Source organism: Suncus etruscus, chromosome 10 (genome assembly GCF_024139225.1).
Source record: "Suncus etruscus isolate mSunEtr1 chromosome 10, mSunEtr1.pri.cur, whole genome shotgun sequence".
NCBI classification, from domain to species: domain Eukaryota; kingdom Metazoa; phylum Chordata; class Mammalia; order Eulipotyphla; family Soricidae; genus Suncus; species Suncus etruscus.
The window spans coordinates 54,773,963-54,791,313 of NC_064857.1; the positions used below are offsets into that span (position 1 = coordinate 54,773,963).

At 43.0% G+C, this 17,351-nt stretch overlaps 1 protein-coding gene across 2 annotated transcripts; it reads right to left on the bottom strand.

The window, feature by feature from the left end:
• Window positions 1-262: 262 nt before the first annotated feature.
• On the bottom strand, window positions 263-12,620 carry HIGD1A (HIG1 hypoxia inducible domain family member 1A). Of its 2 annotated transcripts, none has more exons than XM_049781790.1 (4): window positions 12,510-12,620; window positions 2,719-2,824; window positions 1,755-1,889; window positions 263-421 (listed from the first exon to the last, which is right to left on the bottom strand). In XM_049781790.1, exons 2-4 carry the CDS (start codon window positions 2,813-2,815, stop codon window positions 372-374), a joined length of 282 nt encoding a protein of 93 aa, XP_049637747.1. In that variant the 5' UTR covers window positions 2,816-2,824; window positions 12,510-12,620; the 3' UTR covers window positions 263-371. The 2 variants fall into 2 exon arrangements, with proteins under 2 accessions (XP_049637747.1, XP_049637748.1); XM_049781791.1 differs by lacking the exon at window positions 12,510-12,620 and adding an exon at window positions 11,235-11,260.
• Window positions 12,621-17,351: the final 4,731 nt, after the last annotated feature.

Consider the following 17,351-nt stretch of genomic DNA (forward strand, 5'->3'; position numbering starts at 1 on the left):
AGGCACGGGAGGACCATATATGGGACGCCGGGATTCGAACCGATGACCTCCTGCATGAGAGGCAAATGCCTTACCTCCATGCTATCTCTCCGGCCCCTGCCATCTTCTTTAGAATGCATTTCATCAGAAAAATTTAAGGTGTACATTTTACTATAATCAAATCCATTTAAATGACATTTACTTTTTTATGCTAACCTGACTCTCCTGAATGAACTAGCCATCAGGCAAATCAAGCTTGAAAGAAAGGAAACCAATATCCAAATTACCATGTTATTGTCTGATTTGAATAATTTATTTTCAACCAAAAATATAATCTCAATATGAGATATCTAACTAAACAAGTACCACCCAAGACAAAGACAGCATTTCTTCTAAGGTTTAGGTTTTGACCAGTATTCCTGATACATGGAATAGCCCATACCTGGAAAAAAAAAGAAAAAAGAAAAAGAAAGCTTGTTAAACATTTAAATCTTTTATTCAATATTATAAAAACAATGTATAAGAGCTAACAGTAGGACATTTGCTAATATGCAATATTGAACCTAGGATGCTTTGCCTGTTTAAATAATTTCCAATTTCAAAGTCTTTATTGCCTTCTATGTACCTCAAGGCTAGCAGTATATCTAGCTCAAACTATTTTTTTTTTTTTTTTGGTTTTTGGTTTTTGGGCCACACCCGGCAGTACTCAGGGGTTACTCCTCCTGGCTGTCAGCTCAGAAATAGCTCCTGGCAGGCATGGGGGACCATATGGGACACCGGAATTTGAACCAACCACCTTTGGTCCTGGATCGGCTGCTTGCAAGGCAAACACTGCTGTGCTATCTCTCTGGGCCCATAGCTCAAACTATTAAAGTATTTAGAGGGGTTGGAGAGATAATAATGTAAGAAGCTTGCTTTGCATACATCTGACCCGGGTTAAATTCCTAGCATTCACGGTTCTTTAAGCACTACCGAGTTAATTCCTGAGTGCAGAGCCAGAATTAATACCTAAGCATTGCCAGATAGTGCCCCAAAATGAACAAAAATTAGAAGACAATCAATATTGCACAATTTTAGAAGTCATTTTTACTATTTAATACCAGCTTGTTAATGAATTATAAAACAAATAAATTCTACATTTGAAAACTCAAATTGGGGGGAACTGAAAGATAGTATAAGGATTAAGGCATTTGCCTTGCAATGTAAGTCAACCCTGGTTCTATCCAGGCACTGCATATGGTCTGCTGAGCACTGGTGAGTGTAGCTCAAAGTTCCCAAAAATAAAGTAACTCAAAATAGATCATAACACCAACCATTTTTGCTTGTCAAGGATTATCAATTACAGACTCACTGATAAGGTTAATTCTTTCCTTTCCCTTTTGGACATCCTAAGTAGTGCTCAGGGGTCCTGGGTGTCACTCTCAGGTTGATAGTTCAACTCTAGGAGGTCAGAGAGAGTGATGCTTGAATTCAGCAGAGCTAAGGGTCACCAGAACATCCCAGGGTTGCTTGAGAACCTCCAGGGATATACTTGGCTGGGTTCTTTCTTATGCAAGGCACACGTATCCTTGACCTACAGTAATTCCCCTGCCCCTTTCTCAATAAAAATGTGTCATTGACAGTAAAACTATGTTCTTTGAATTTTTATTTGAATTCAGCTTTTCAATAAAAAAAAATAACAGATTTTGGAACTCCCTCAAAATCATCACTCTATTGTTTGCAAAAGAATACATTAACTAGGAATAACAAATGAAAATTTTTCCTTAGGAACTTACCAAGAGTCATTGCTCCAACAACAAAGCCTTGGGCAGCCACACGCATGTGGATCAGGTGAACAGACATTTTAGTATTGCCTCTGCTCTTCAATTTGTATAATCCATAGGCAACAATTGCTGCAAAACCTGCCATGCCTGTAAGAGAGATAGTCTCAAATATCACATGGGCAAAGGAAGGTTGTCAAGGTAATTTATCATCATTTTTTTTTAACAAAATATTAAGCTATTAGTTAGCCTAACAATCTGAGCTTCTAATCTGCCTTGACCCTGAACTCAATCCATAACTGGAGCAAATAGCAGAGCCCCAAAGTTAGGAGAACTAGCTCAAGGAGCTTAGTGCATACCTTGCCCGTAGGAGAACCCTGCCCACTACCGTCCAAAGAGCTGGGAATGTTCCAAAAACACTGCTCAGTTATACCTCAATGAAGGAACTTAATAAAGCAGAGTCTGTACTAAATCATAACTTTTTTTTTTGAGTGCTTAGCAAATCATGAAGACAGCATGGTCTTAGTAGTTCCCCATGCATTCATTAAAATAAGATCAATAAAACACTTAACCTGAATACCTAGAGAAGAATTTTTGTGTAAGAAATAATGCTCTCCGGAGAGATAGCACAGCGGCGTTTGCCTTGCAAGCAGCCGATTCAGGACCAAAGGTGGTTGGTTCGAATCCCGGTGTCCCATATGGTCCCCCATGCCTGCCAGGAACTATTTCTGAGCAGACAGCCAGGAGTAACCCCTGAGCACCTCCGAGTGTGGCCCAAAAAAAAAAAAAAAAAAAAAAAGAAAGAAAGAAAGAATGCTCTATTTCAACAATATATAAAAATATTTAGAAAAATGCTTTTAGGAAGTGCTCAATGATTGAGTTGACTATACTTTTTTAAAGATTTTTTAAAACTTTAAACTTTTTTAAACTTTTAAAGTTTACAGTAATTTTCATTATCAGCCATTTAAGTCAAACTTACCTATGGGGACAAATGGTGCCTCTTTAGCTTTGCGAATAAGTTTAGATCCCTGATCTTCGTCATATGAAGAAACAGAAATATCTGTGTTGGTCGACATAGTGACTTCCTAAAAGAGAGCTTTCATGAGTTTCTGCAATTAAGATTATCTAGAGGGGCTGGAGAGATAGCATGGAGGTAAGGTGTTTGCCTTTCAAGCAGAAGGTCATCGGTTCGAATCCCAGCATCACATATGGTCCCCCGTGCCTGCCAGGAGCGATTTCTGAGCACGGAGCCAGGAAAAACCCCTGAGCACTGCCAGGTGTGACCCAAAAACCACACACACACACACACACACACACACACACACACACACACACACACAAAGATTATCTAGAACAGTGCTTCTTAAAGCAGGTAAATGGGGGGGGGGGTGCTGTGCTGAATGAACTGAGTGTGTGGGAGCAGTAGGAGTGCAACTAAGAGTAACTATTCTCTTATAGGTAGAACTGGGGGAGAGGTACTGAATGATCATTTTACTTAAAAGGGGGTGGTAGGACAAATAAGTTTAGGAACATGATCTAAAGATTAAATGACATGCTGTACTTAAAATATCCTTGTTTTCATGAAAAAATGGGTATAATATTCATGAACTTTAAAAAATATTTTTTAGAAAACTATCGTTAATCATTAACAACTTTGGCGAGGGACTAAATATTTATTCTCTATTGATCCTTCATACATATAATCAACTCCCTTTTTTCTTTTGATGTCAGGAAATGAACCCACAATTCCTTTTTCAATTCTATCTCACTGCTAAACAATAAAAAAATTAATTGAAATTCTTTTTATCAATTAAAATATATTAGTTGTTCATTTTATGGCTATTTTCATCCTTAGTCAAGTTCAACCTGATAATTTTTAATTATTTAAATTAAACTGGTACTCCATTTTTACCTCTTTGTTATTACGAGGTCAGAAATCATACAAAATATTTTTGGTAGTATCAAGGATCAAACTCATGGCTTTGGGCCAGAGCAATAACAGAGGGGGTAGGGCATTTGCCTGGCAGACAGTTGGCCTGAGTTTGATCACCCGGCATCCCATCATCCCTTGAGCCTGCCTGGGGTAATTTCTGATCTCAGAGCCAACAGTTAGTCTTGGTGCTGCTATGCATTGCACAACACCCCCCAAACAAACCCACAGTGTATGCATGCAAGACATACTTTTTGCCACATCCCCAGTTCTAAAAAGTTTTTTTTTTTGGTTTTTGGGTCACACCCAGCAGCACTCAGGGGTTACTCAGAAATCATTCCTGGCAGGCTTGGGGACCATATGGGATGCGGATTCGAATCAATGACCTTCTGCATAAAAGGCAAACGCTTTACCTCCATGCTATCTCTCTGGCCCAGTTCTAAAAAGTTTTAAGTATAAACCATTATTGCCCTCAACTTCCATAAACTTATTTTAAAAACTAGTAGTTTCTCCAACAAACTTGACAAATAGGAAACAAAATGAGGTACTAGGGATCTAACGCGGGTATGGCATGTATGTACTATCACTCCAGGTCTCCCATTTTTAGGTCATACTTGGAGGTGCTCAAGGGTGACTCTTTGAGGTTCAGGAGACTGTAAGTAGTACATAGGATAAACTGGCAGTCTTCATGAAATAAAAGAGCTCCATCCGTCCACTGTACTCTCTGGCCCATGAATAATTTTTAGCCCATTAGACTAATCTCTATTATTGGCAGTTAACTTTCTCTGTAGTGGGTAAGTATGAAGGAAAACTCCCAAGTGGTGTTCAAGTGTCCCGAGTGGAGACAACCCTATTCACCCCCCAGCTAGTGCAAGGGTTGCCAAATGAGCTGCCCTTTGCTTTGCAATGGGAGGCTTCAAGATGGTATCTGAAGATGGCCCAGAGACTTTGTGGTTATATGCTTTAATCCTGTACTATCTCTCCAATCCAAGTTGTTCTGAGTATCTTAAATTTCTTAGCTTCTTTTTGTTTGGGAGCCATACCTGGCAGTGCTCAGAGCCTACCTACCGTATTTTCCGGCGTTTAAGACGACTTCTGAAACAAAAAAGTCAACCGAAAATCAATCGGGGGTCGTCTTATACACCGAGTATATTCCGATTATGCCACTAAATGAAAATTGTCTGAATATTGCCACAAAACTAATTTTCCAACTCAATCCAAGCAGGCTTTTTATGCATGCAAATTAGACAATGTTCTGGACCGGAATCTACACTGTAAAAAGCCTGCTCAGATTGGCCAGAGACAGAGAGGAAGTCTGTTACAGTAGAACCTTTGGACCTTTGCTTGTTGTGATTGGCTCACTGTGGTACATACAGTTGCAGCACAGGAACCTTCTGATACAGCAAATATAGGCCTAAACCTATGTTTTAACTGCAAAATTAGGGGGTCGTCTTATACGCCGGCAAATACGGTAATATACTACCTCTGTGGCCTCAGTGTATATACTCTTTTTGTATTAAAAAGTCAAAAATAGGGGCCGGAGATAGCGCAGCAGTAGAGCATTTGCCTAGATGCAGAAGGACGGTGGTTCGATTCCAGGCATCCCATATGGTCCCCCGAGCCTACCAGGAGAGATTTCTAAGCGTAGAGCCAGGAGTAAGTCCTGAGAGCTGCCGGGTTTACTCAAAAACCAAAAAAAAAAAAAAAAAAAAAAGGGGGGGGGGTGGCTGATCATATGGTCCCCCTGAGCGCTGCCTGGCACGTTTAACTGAATGTAAATAGATTTTGGTTAATCTTCTAAGCTTCTTATCTAGCTTCCTTTACATATTCTAACCCTTAAAACTCCCTACTCCACCCCACCACCACCACCATCAAAATAATAATAATAGGGCCTGGAGAGATAGCACAGTGGCTTTTGCCTTGCAAGCAGCCCATCCAGGACCAAAGATGGTTGGTTCGAATCCAGGTGTCCCATATGGTCTCCCGTGCCTGCCAGGAGCTATTAACCCCTGAGCACCGCCGGGTATGACCCAAAAATCAAAAAAAAAAATTAATAATAATAATAATAATAATAATAATAATAATAATAATAATAATAATAAAATTCCCTACCTTCATTTACAAGTAAAATTTCTTTAAATAGTATATAAAAAAGCTGATATTAGCCTGATAGTTCTATGAATAAACTGCAGAGAAGAGAGATTAATTTCCATCATCATAGGGACCAAAGACTCCATTTTCCTTTGTTATTATCTTCACACTGAAAACTAATAGGTATTTTAAAACAACAAGGCCATTACAAATTCATTTTCATCTTAGTTAACTGTATGTGTGAGAATACATTCTTCATTTCACTGATTTAAACTGCCAACTTTCCTTGAGATAAAGGAATCACAGTGTTGTAAATAAAATATAGTCATCCTTTATAGTCTAATTGTTATCTGATAGAAGTAAACCTTAATCCAGACCACTGTGCAGTGCAGTAACAGTGAGATGGGGAAATTTTAGTATTAGCAAAACTAGACTTTATTACCTGCTTAGGGAATTAACTCCCACTTGCTGTGTTTTCATGAAATAAAAGGGTCAGGGGCCAAAGCTGTAAAACTGTGGGTAGAGCATTTGCCTTGCACACAGCTGACCTCAGTTTGATACCTGGCATCCCAGATAATCCACTGAACCCTGCAAGGAGTAATTCCTGAGCACAGAGAGAAGAGTAAGCCCTGAATACTGCTGGTCATAGCTCCCCTCCCACACAAAAAAGGGGGGGGGGAGAGGAAAGAATTACAATTTTTAATAAGCTCAAGGTTCAAGATACTCACTATATACATTTGGAGAAAAGGCTTAAACACAATGGTTATTGTACAACAAAAATTTAGAACTGGATTTAGATTTATAATTTAAATTTGCTTTCATAACAAATCATAAAGTTTTCAAAATCCAATCTGTTTTATCACAAATCCTTTCCTCCCAATTCATATTCTGCTCTCGTTTTGGAGGGAGGGAGTCATCAAACCAGGGATCAAATCCAGGTCATGACTCCACTCATACTTGCAAGGCAAGATTTCTATAGCTGAGCCAGATAGTGGTTTGTTTGGTTGGTTGGTTGATTTTTGGGCAACACTTGGTGACGCTCAGGGGTCCATATGGGACACCGGGAGACCAAATTACAGTCCATCCTAGGCTAGCGCGGGCAAGGCAGATAGATGCCTTACCACTTGAGCCACCACTCAGACCCCAGATAGTGGTTTTTAAAAAAGAAAAAAAAACCCAAAACAATAAAGGGGGCCAGGAAGACTAGCCCATAGTAGGAAGCTTGCCACAGGAAGGGGAACAGGGAGTGCCAGCAGTTAGGGCAGAGAAGGGACCATTATGACAGTGATAGTTGGATGATCACTCTGGACAATAGGGTGCTGAAAGAAGGTTAAGTAATATACACGATATCCCTTCAGTAACAATATTGCATACCACAGTGCCTAAATGCAATAAAGGGAGGGAGGGAGAGAGGGAAGGGAGAGGGGCAGCAAGCAGGCAGAAGAGAAAAGAGGGTAATTGGGGACATTATGGTAGGAAATGTGCACTAGTAAAGTTATTGGTTGTTGGAACTTGTATAACTGAAACTCAGTCATGAACAACTTTGTATCTCGTGGTGATTCAATTAAAAAATAATTTAAAATGTTTGGTTTGTTTTCTTTTTGGGTCAAACTCAGCTGTCCTCAGAGTTTACTATTGGCTCTGAACTCAGGGATCACTCCTGGCAGACTTGAGGAATCACAAGTGGTTCTGGGATTGAACTCATTAGCAAGGCAAATGTCCTACCTACAAGCTCTAGCCCCTAAAATAGTCTTTATCAAGTCATCTGTTCTTGGATTTTGGGTTGTTTCCAAATTTAAACTATTGTGACTAGTGCTGCAATGAACAATAGGAGTGGGGATGTCTTTTCTGCATTGTGTTTTTAGGTATATCCCAGGAATAGCACTGCTGGGAGGCTCAATTCCTAGTTTTTGAGTTTGTCATAATTTTTTTTGGGGGGGGGGCACACCCAGTGGGGCTAAGGGGTTACTCCTGGCTCTGCTCTCAGAAATCTCTCCTGGCAGGCTCAGGGGACCATAAAGATACCAAGGATTGAACCTGGGTCCATCCCGGGTTGGCTGTGTCCAAGGCAAAAATGCCCTGCAGCTGAGCTATATCATTCTGGCCCAGAGTTCTTCATAATCTTTTTTTTTTTTTTTGGTTTTGGGTCACACCTGGCAGCGTTCAGGGGTTCCTCCTGGCTCTACGCTTAGAAATAAATCACTCCTGGCAGGCTCGGGGGACCATATGGGATGCCGGAATTTGAACCACTGTCCTTCTACATGCAGGGCAAACACCCTACCTCCATGCTATTTCTCTGGCCCCAGTTTTTCATAATCTTAAGAAATCATTTGGGAATGGTCTTTAAAAACAAAAAAGTGGGGGACACTCCCTTCTGGAGCTGCCTGCACCCTAGCTAGGGTGCTTCGTTCCTTTACTTCATGGTTCTCTCCCTTCTCATTTTTCTCCTCTCACTGTTAAATAAACTTTAGTTCACCAAATAAAAAAGAAGATAGTTGAATGCTTCCCATCAACTTCACATATGGATCACTAAAATTCTGATTATCTAATAGGAAACACAGCAAAAGGTTCCTCTGCCCTCCTTTAGAGGAGGGAGAGAGGAGCTCTCTTCACTGTTCTATACATAGAACACTCAAAACATATCACTGATTGTTTTTCTTCATGCAAGAACCAGACTCAGGTTAACTGTTAGGGCATCTGATCTATTACTACCTTTATTGGGTGGTGTGCAGGTGTTGGTACGGCCACACATAACTGTGTTCAGAGTGTGAACTCCCGGCTCTGAATTCAGAGATCACTCCTGGAAGGCTTTGGGGACCATATAGGCTACCAGGGACTAAACCAGTGCTTCTCAAATAGTGGGGTGCACCCCCAGGAGGGGGGCGCGTTTTGACCTCAGCAAACACTGTCATAACAAGCTAAGCCCCGTGTTTATGTCTCTGCATGTCTCTGGAGCTGAGAGTTGCTGTGTCCTGCTTCAAACCCCGCTTCGAAAAGCTATGCATTGCAAAACATGTTCATTGTAGCCATTAATCCAGACATCACCTCTGATTAAAAAATCAGCTCAAATTATTTTATATATTTTTGTTTTGCAGGTTAAAGTTTTTTTTAATAAAGGTACTATTTACAGTCGCACGGGGGCGGGGCGCGAAAAATGTTTTCTTCTTCTTAGGAGGGCATGACAGAAAATAATTGAGAAGCACTGGATTAAACCCAGGTTGCTAAGTACAAGTGTCCTACCCACTGTACTATTGCTTCAGCCCTCAGTATTTGCTTTAAGTGACTAATCAGGAGCTGCAGAGATAGCTCAAGAAGTGGGTAGAAGAACTACCTAGCATGATACTGAGTCAATTTCAGTTGCAGCACCCCTGACACCACCTCTGAGAGTGGCCCGACAGAGCTCTACTGGTGAAGCCTCTATAAATATAAAGTGGGCTGGAGAGAATACAGTGGAAAAGGAACTTGTCTTGTGTGTACCAACACTAGGATCTTACCACATACAGTTCTTTAAGTTTCATAGGCAAGTCTGTGTATGGCCCCAAAAGTAAAACTAAATAAAGCAATTAATGCTAATCTATCTTAACCAGAACACAGTGTGTGAATCTTTGTAGAATCAATTAGATAAATATGGTCCCCCAAACTGGCCACAAATGATCCCTGAGTGCAAAGCCAGAAGTACCCTTTAGCACCACTGGGTGTGGCCCAAAAAAAAACAAGCTACATTACTTTTTTTTTTTTTTCTACACAGATGTTCAGACACCAGGGATTTATTCTAGTAAATCTGCAAAGCCAAGCACTCTTGGGGCCACAGCAAAGTGGGGAGAGTATTTCCCTTTCATACAGCTGACCTGGGTTTGATCTCTGACACCTGGCAGGTCCTGAGTCCACCAGGAGTGATTCCTGAGCAGAGCCAGGAGTAACCACTGAGAACTGCCAGGTGTGGCTCAAAACAAAAAACAAGCGACCTACGAGCTGTATACTCTCTAGCCCTCAAGTTAACTTTTTTAATGCTAGAGTTCATTAGTGGGGGAGAAAAGAGGGTCTGAAGGGACAGAAGTCACATGCCAGAAAGCACTTTATCCAGTACTAGCTCTCTGGTTCTTGAAATCTAATAAATCTGGGTCTACATCATCTAGCTCTACATAATCTTAAACAATTCCAAGACAAGTTTATCTAGGAATTCCTTTAATAAGGATTTAAACTTTTTTCTTCCAATTACCAACCAGAAGTTTTCCCAGTCGTCATGCTTTAGTCATCTAAATTGAAAATGATTAAGTAACTTTTAAATTATTAGTCATAGAATAATCACACTCATTTGTGGTATATATATATATATATATATATATATATATATATATATATATATATATATATATATATATAAACAATAGTATGAGACAACAGAGATGAGGACCAGGACTGGTCCACATTAGGAAGCTTGCCACAAAGAGGAGTACAATTAGGGCAGTGAAGGGACCACTATGACAATAATAGTTGCGAATGATCACTCTGGACAAGAACTGGTGCTGAAAGAATATACGCATGAGATAGAATAACCATATTGCAAACCAATGTTTAAAAGGGAAAAAAGGGGAAGAGCAAGAGAATGGGGTGGGGTGGAGAATGTCTGGCAGGCAGAGGACTGAAAAAGCAAACTGGGGACATTGATGGTGGGAAACATGCGTTGGTGGAGGAATGGGTGTTGGAGATTGTTTAAGAAACTCAATCGTGAAAAATTTTGTAACTGGGGCCGGAGAGATAGCACAGCGGAAAGGCGTTTGCCTTAGACGCAAAAGGACGGTGGTTCAATCCCGGCATCCCATATGGTCCCCCGAGCCTGCCAGGAGCGATTTTTGAGCGTAGAGCCAGGAGTAACCCCTGAGCCCTGCTGGGTGTGACCCAAAAAAACAAAAACCAAAAAAAAAAAAAAGAAAGAAAAGAAAAGAAAGAAAGAAAGAAAAATTTTGTAACTATCTCACAATGATTCAAAATAAATTAAGTTTTATTAGTCAGTAACTACAAAACGTATCATATTGATATTATTGATGACTACACCACAGATGAAGGGTCCTATGAATTGCTCAACATCAGGAAGACCTCTGACAGGAGTATATTTTCTATCTAGTCCAAGGTTCTTTGGATTGACAATAAAATCCCAAATAAGTAACCTTCTGATGCTGTTGTATAACCTGATACAGCTCAGCGCCAAGAGCACAGTGTAGTCCCTGTTCTTCACGTCCCACCTAACAGTCATATATGGCCAGCCACTACCTGAGGTGCTACTATTCAGCATCCCTGGTGCCACAAGTGTGCAGCACCTGCAAAAATGTGCAGGTGGTTATGGTTAACCAAGTATTTCCCCGCATCACAACCACTTCCCAAATGGGAGTTGGAGGAGGGACATCAATTTCTAAAATAATTCATCATACCTATGATTAATGCATTTTTGTTATGACTAAGAGAACTTAAATCACCTAACAATTTCAACTGTGACTTTAAGACTGTTTTCAGTAGCACAACTCCTAAATTTATCTTCTTCATCTTTATTTTTTTTCAATCCCAGGCAACGGACTCAGCTCTGTTTGAAAGCTGAAAAGGAAGACGTGCAAAGCACCTACAACCAAATATTGAATAGCGGTGCAGAAACTCCAGATTATTTTTTCACCTTTTAAGACGATTCTAAAGACAATCCGAGGGGCTGGAGCAATAGCGTAGCTATGGTAGGGAGTTTGCCTTGCTGACCCGGGAGGGACCTCGGGTCCATCCCTGGCATCCCATATGGACCCTTAAGCCAGGAGCGATTTCTGAGTGTCCATGGGTATGGCCCAAAACACAAAAACAAAAACAAAAACCAAAAGAAAATGAAAAAGACAATCCGTGCCCCCAAACAAGTGGGTTATTCATTGGCTTTGTGGGACCAGAGAGATGGCAAAAGTTTGCTTTGCAAGCATCTAAAGCAAATCTTGTTTTGTTCAGGCGTTCACATTTGGTCCCCAGAATCCACCATCAAAGAGCCCAGAGTGTAGATCCAAGGGAAAGGAAGCCCTGAATACCGCAGCGTGTGGCCCCCTAATCAGAATCCATAAAATTCGGCTCTGCATCCTCTGGGAGGAGAGCTCGTTTAAATGGCCGCCAGGGCCTCCTCACCCCGGTGCGGTGTGGAGGGAGCGGAGCCCCAGGACTGAGTTTTCGCAGTCCTGGGGGCTCAAGAGGGACCCCCACGCCTCGATCTGCACGTGCTAGGGCGGAGCGGGGGCGGGGGGACGACAATGAGGCAATGAGCCCAGTCGATGACAGAGCAGGCTGGAAAAGGCCCGGGTAGCTCTGCTCCCGGGAGTCCCGATCTCGGCTTTGGGCGCCGGGCACTGTCGAAGACCTTCCTGAGGGTCCGAGGGGCCGGAGAGACAGCCTGGACGGAGGGAGTTCGTTCGCCTTGCACGCAGAAGGTCGTTGCGAGCCTGCCAGGCCCGATCTCTGAGCGCAGAGCCAGGAGCAACCCCTGAGCGCGGCCGGGTGTGACCCCCAACCCCAAAATCAAAGAAAGAAATACACAAAGGGAAAACCTCCTGCCTCCCGCCCGGCTTCACCTTCCACCCCCCGGCCGTGACCTTGCCACTCACCGCCGCCCCCAACGGGCGCCACGCCACAGCCTCGCGGCCCCCGGCCCTCCCCGGCTGCTGGGCTGCCACGAGCTCCCAAGCGCCTCGGGACCGCGCGGCCCCGGCCTCACCTCACCTCACCTCACTCACCGCGCTGTTCTGTCTCTCTCAGGAGAACAACTTCCGGTGCCCGCGAGCTCCGGCCGGTCAGTGGCGCCGGTTCGCTTCCCCAGGCTCACCGGCTTCCTCTCGCCCCGCCCCCCGAGCGACCTCGACCAATCAGAAGCCCCGAATCTAGCCCCGACCAATCAGAAGCCTCAAGGCCAGCCCCGACCAATCAGAAGCCCCCAAGGCCAGCCCCGACCAATCAAAAGTCCCGCGGCCAGCCCCGACCAATCAGAAGCCCCGCAGCCGGCTCGCGAGGGCGAAAGGTTAGAGTCGTTTCCGGTGAGCGTCGGGTACGTGGTGGGCGGGGCGATCCCAGGAGGGTCCTCTGATTGGGCGGGGCGGGCGGCGTAGCGCTTGCGTCACGATATCCTTAGAAGCCGTAGCTCAGAGTTCGGGTTCAGTCGAGGACACGCCGGCGCTTCGTGACGTTTCCCCAGACGTCGCTGCTGTGGCGTCTCGCTCTTCCCGCTCGGCCTCCGAGCACGTCAGAGAGGAGAGACCTCGACCCCGTGACGCGCTGACGCGCTTCCGACCCCAGAGCCCCGACGTGGTGGTGGTCTGTCGACGCGACGATGGACGACGGTGCTGTGTCTGGCCTTCATGAGGACCAGGTTCTCCCGCCGCTCTCTCCTGGCTGTGGAAAGAGACGCCCAGACCTCAAGATTCACAAGAGAAAGAAATATGGGCAGGAGTCATTCTGAGAGTGCCCCTTGTGCTCTGCTGCTGCTGCATCACATCCACGACCGCCCTGGACTTCGGAATCATTAGCGAACATTCGTCCACCTAGATGCGGGGTTGCATTTGTTTCGGGGTCACAGGACTATGAGGAGAGCTCAAGGATCACTCCAGGCGTGCTCTGTGGACCGAATGTTGTTCCTGGGATTGAACCTGCTGCAACCCCAGAACCCCAGATACAAAACAAACATCTCTTTAAAAATTGCTGTGAGATACAGAGTTAGAAAGTTGTGGATAGTTGAGTTTCCATCAGTGTTCCAACACCCATCCTTTCACCAGTGTTCATTTCCAGCCACCAGTTCCCCCCACTTAATTTCCAGTCCCCTAACTGCACCCAAATTTGGATTCTGGTGAGCTTTCAGCTTCTTGAAAGGCATTTATGTTGTCTAGTTCTCAAGCCATCTCATTGAAGTCTAGTCTGAACTCAGCTGGAGCCTAATTTTGTTAAATGATGAAAAGCCAAAGCCATCCTTTTGAGATAACCAGAGGACCGCAATAGGGGATAATCAGCTATTCTTCCTGGGTAAATAACGAAAGAGCTTGAGACAACAGAATGTGAAAGCAAACTAAAAATCATTGAGTCCTGTGACTGAGAATAACAAGATGTGACCCGTGCATGTTTCCCAAGTGAATGCATATAAATATTAATGTTATTTAATGAAAGTATTCCCCCCAAATGATGTGAGGTTGGACCTATTTGAAACTTTTCCTGTTAACTATGACCTTGGTCTTTACCTTTCAAAATTTCACTTTTTTTTTTCTTTTTTTTTTCTTTTTTTTTTTTTTTTTTTGGTTTTTGGGTCACACCCGGCAGTGCTCAGGGGTTACTCCTGGCTGTCTGCTCAGAAATAGCTCCTGGCAGGCACAGGGGACCATATGGGACACCGGGATTCGAACCAACCACCTTAGGTCCTGGATCGGCTGCTTGCAAGGCAAACGCCGCTGTGCTATCTCTCCGGGCCCAAAATTTCACTTTTTTTTGTAAACAAGGATTGCAATACCAATCGTCCTCCATTTATAACGAAGTTTCTTTCTGGAAACCCCCTTTGAAAAGTGCTCACATTGCTTATAACTAAAAGTGGATTGGGGAGGTTGGGCCACACCTCATGGTTACTCCTGGCTCTGTGCTCAGAAATGAGGCTGTGCTATCACTCCAGCCCCTAAAAGTGGATTTAAAATGCCCCACCTGGGACGTAGATCAGCAGGGGGAAAAATTAATTGATTTATAGAACATCATAATTTAGCCTTGTTGATTTTATACATCTCAAAACACTTAAATTCTATAGTTGGACAAAGGGTGTTTATCTTGCATGCTGCCAAGCTGGGACTGACCCAGGTTCAATCTCCAGAACCCTATATGGTCCCTGAGCCTGCCAGGAATGATCCCTGAACTCAGAGCCAGGAATAAGCTTTGAGTACAACCCTATGTAGTCCCCACACCAAAAAAAGAAAATGTTTTTTATATAAATTGGACGTATTTATTTTTCCTTTTTTATTTTGGGCGGGGTCACTTCGGGCTCTGCGCTCAGAAATTGCTTCTAGCAGGCTCAGGGGACCATCTGGGATGCTGGGACTCGAACCACTGTCCGTTGTGGGTCAGCTGCATGCAAGGCAAACGCCCTACCACTGTGCTATTTCTCCAGCCCCAAATTGAATATATTCTTTATTTTAAATATATAAACAAAGGTTTAATAAATTCTGGATTGAAATCTATGTAAAAATTTAAGGACATTTAGGTGTGTTGTTTCCTACAGTTATATCTTGTGTAGAAGATAATCAAACACCTGTTTTCCCCCTTCCCAAATATATCACTCGAGGTTGTCATTAGACACTAAAGTATCTTCATCTCTCTGCCTTTTAGGAAGAAAGAGTTCTGAAATAAAATCTCAAATCTCAGAGGAGAAAAAGGCACATCACATCTTAATTTTGTATGAGACATATATAACAGTATTTTATTCCACAGAATCTTGAGTTGTTTTGCTACTTACTAGCTATGTGATATTGAGCAAATTAATCACTTTGGTACCTCAGTTTCTTAACTTTCTCAACAATAGAATCCACCTAATAGGACTCCATAGAGTTAAATGTTATGTAAAACTCCAAAATGCCTGGCACATAGAAGTATATAGTTACATTTTTGAATATCAGTGCATCCTTGTAGGTTCTATTTATCATTGGGGTGTGTGCTCCCCCCCCCCTTTTTTTTTGGCCACACCAGGCTTTACTAAGGGCATACTCTTGGCTCTGGGTTTATGAATCACTCCTGGTGGGGCTGTGAGTACCTTGTGCTGCCAGGGATTGAAACTTGGTTGGCCATGTATAAGAAACATGCCCTACCTTCTATACTACTGTTCTGACATGTGTGTATTTTTTTTATTTGTTTCAGTTACTGTTGTATTATAAAGTCCTAGTGTTGGTGAGGCCTTTCTGGGCTCAGCCTGGCACCAGCAGCCCCTATGGCCCTCGGGTCTGTAGGTAGCAGGGTAATGGGGGAGAAATGATTTTACAGGCAGTCAGTTGAAGTTTCAGGAGAAATCCAGCTTTATTTCAAGATCCTAATCGCCATGTCCGTATCTCCACATGGCCTCTAAATTAAGCTTTTTAAGCAGCCTCCTTCAGTTGCCCTCCATCCATCCAGACTACTTCTGCCTCTCTCAGTCCCCTCTCTCCCAGGCAATCCCAATCTAGTCCCAACAACAATCCCTCCCTGGTGTAGGCAGGGCTGACCCTCCTGGTGGAATTGGCAAGAAATTTTAAGTCTGAATGCTCACAGCATATCATTTCAGAAAGCAGCAAAGAACTCTTGTTTCCTTTCATGTCTTTTTTTTTTTTTTTTTTTTTTGGTTTTTGGGTCACACCAGGCAGCGCCCAGGGGTTACTCCTAGCTCTACGCTCAGAAATCGCACCTAGCAGGCTCGGGGGACCATATGGGATGCCGGGATTCGAACCATCGTCCTGCATGCAAGGCAAACGCTCTACCTCCATGTTATCTCTCCGGCTCCTCATCTCATTATTTTATAATCTATTTTATATCATTGTTTCAGTCAACCATGCAAAAAATTTTTATTAGAAATCAAAGTGATAGTAGGATCGGTGTACATGCTTTAGTGAATACTAAAATTATTGCATTTTATTTTAGTCTTGAATTGATTTTTCCATGGAAAAATATTGCTATTGCTGTTTGGGGTAACAGAATTTTCTCAGTAAGTACCAATGAGGTAATAAAAACATAAGAATATGGTAGGGGATTGGAGAGATAATATGATGGGGGAGGGTCCTTGCCTTCAACAGTGCTGACTGGTCCTTGAACCTGCCAACAGTGATCTCTGAGTTTAGAGCCAGGGGAAAGCCCTAAGCACAGGTGGATGTGGGTTACAACCAAAATTTAAATGATAAATAAACAAGTAAACACTGGTTGATTGGCTCCTTGGCTGTCTGAAAAAATTGGTAACTCCAGCTGCATTCCTGTTACCAGGCTGCAGTAGCTGGGCAGAGTCAGTGGGCTCCTTTGGCTTCTTAATGTCTGGATCCCCACCATTCACAAAGTCTGCTTTTCAGAAACCTCTCTTCCCCACTGCCTTGGTCTGATGGCTTGCTTTCTGCTTTCTTTACTTTGTAGATTCCCAGCAACCATGTAGGGCAATTTTTACAGTCTACTGAGTCTTCCAGAATGAGGTGCCACTTTGCCAGGAACTGCCACACTCAATGGCACTATAAAAAGCTTTTTATTGACTGCTCTCAAGGCTTTCCAGACCGTTTTACCCTCATACTTACTTTCAGGCACCATCTGTTTGTATTGATGGCTTAATGAATTGAGGGCTCATAAATGTAGCTGACATCTAAATTAGATCCAAATCACAACAAGGACAATATAATTATTTCATTTGCCGGAGATAGATGGACAATTACTCTCATAACTGGGAGAAAAATCAATTATACTAACATACTTTGCCTAAATGGATGACCCTGAGTGACTTCCTGTTCATCTGCTTTTGCTCAGGGATAGAACCTGCCTGCCCTGCTATCCTGAAAACCAGCCAACAAAGAGAATCTGCTTGACCCAAGGTCTTCAGGGACTCAGCCATCAAG

Excerpts from the sequence above, each read along its gene's own strand:
- HIGD1A (XM_049781790.1), bottom strand. The coding sequence starts at position 2,815 with ATGTCGACCAACACAGATATTTCTGTTTCTTCATATGACGAAGATCAG. Across the intron at positions 1,890-2,718 it reads GGCACCATTTGTCCCCATAG|GCATGGCAGGTTTTGCAGCA; the intron begins GTAAGTTTGACT and ends TCTCTCTTACAG. Across the intron at positions 422-1,754 it reads TGTTGGAGCAATGACTCTTG|GTATGGGCTATTCCATGTAT; the intron begins GTAAGTTCCTAA and ends TTTTTTTTCCAG.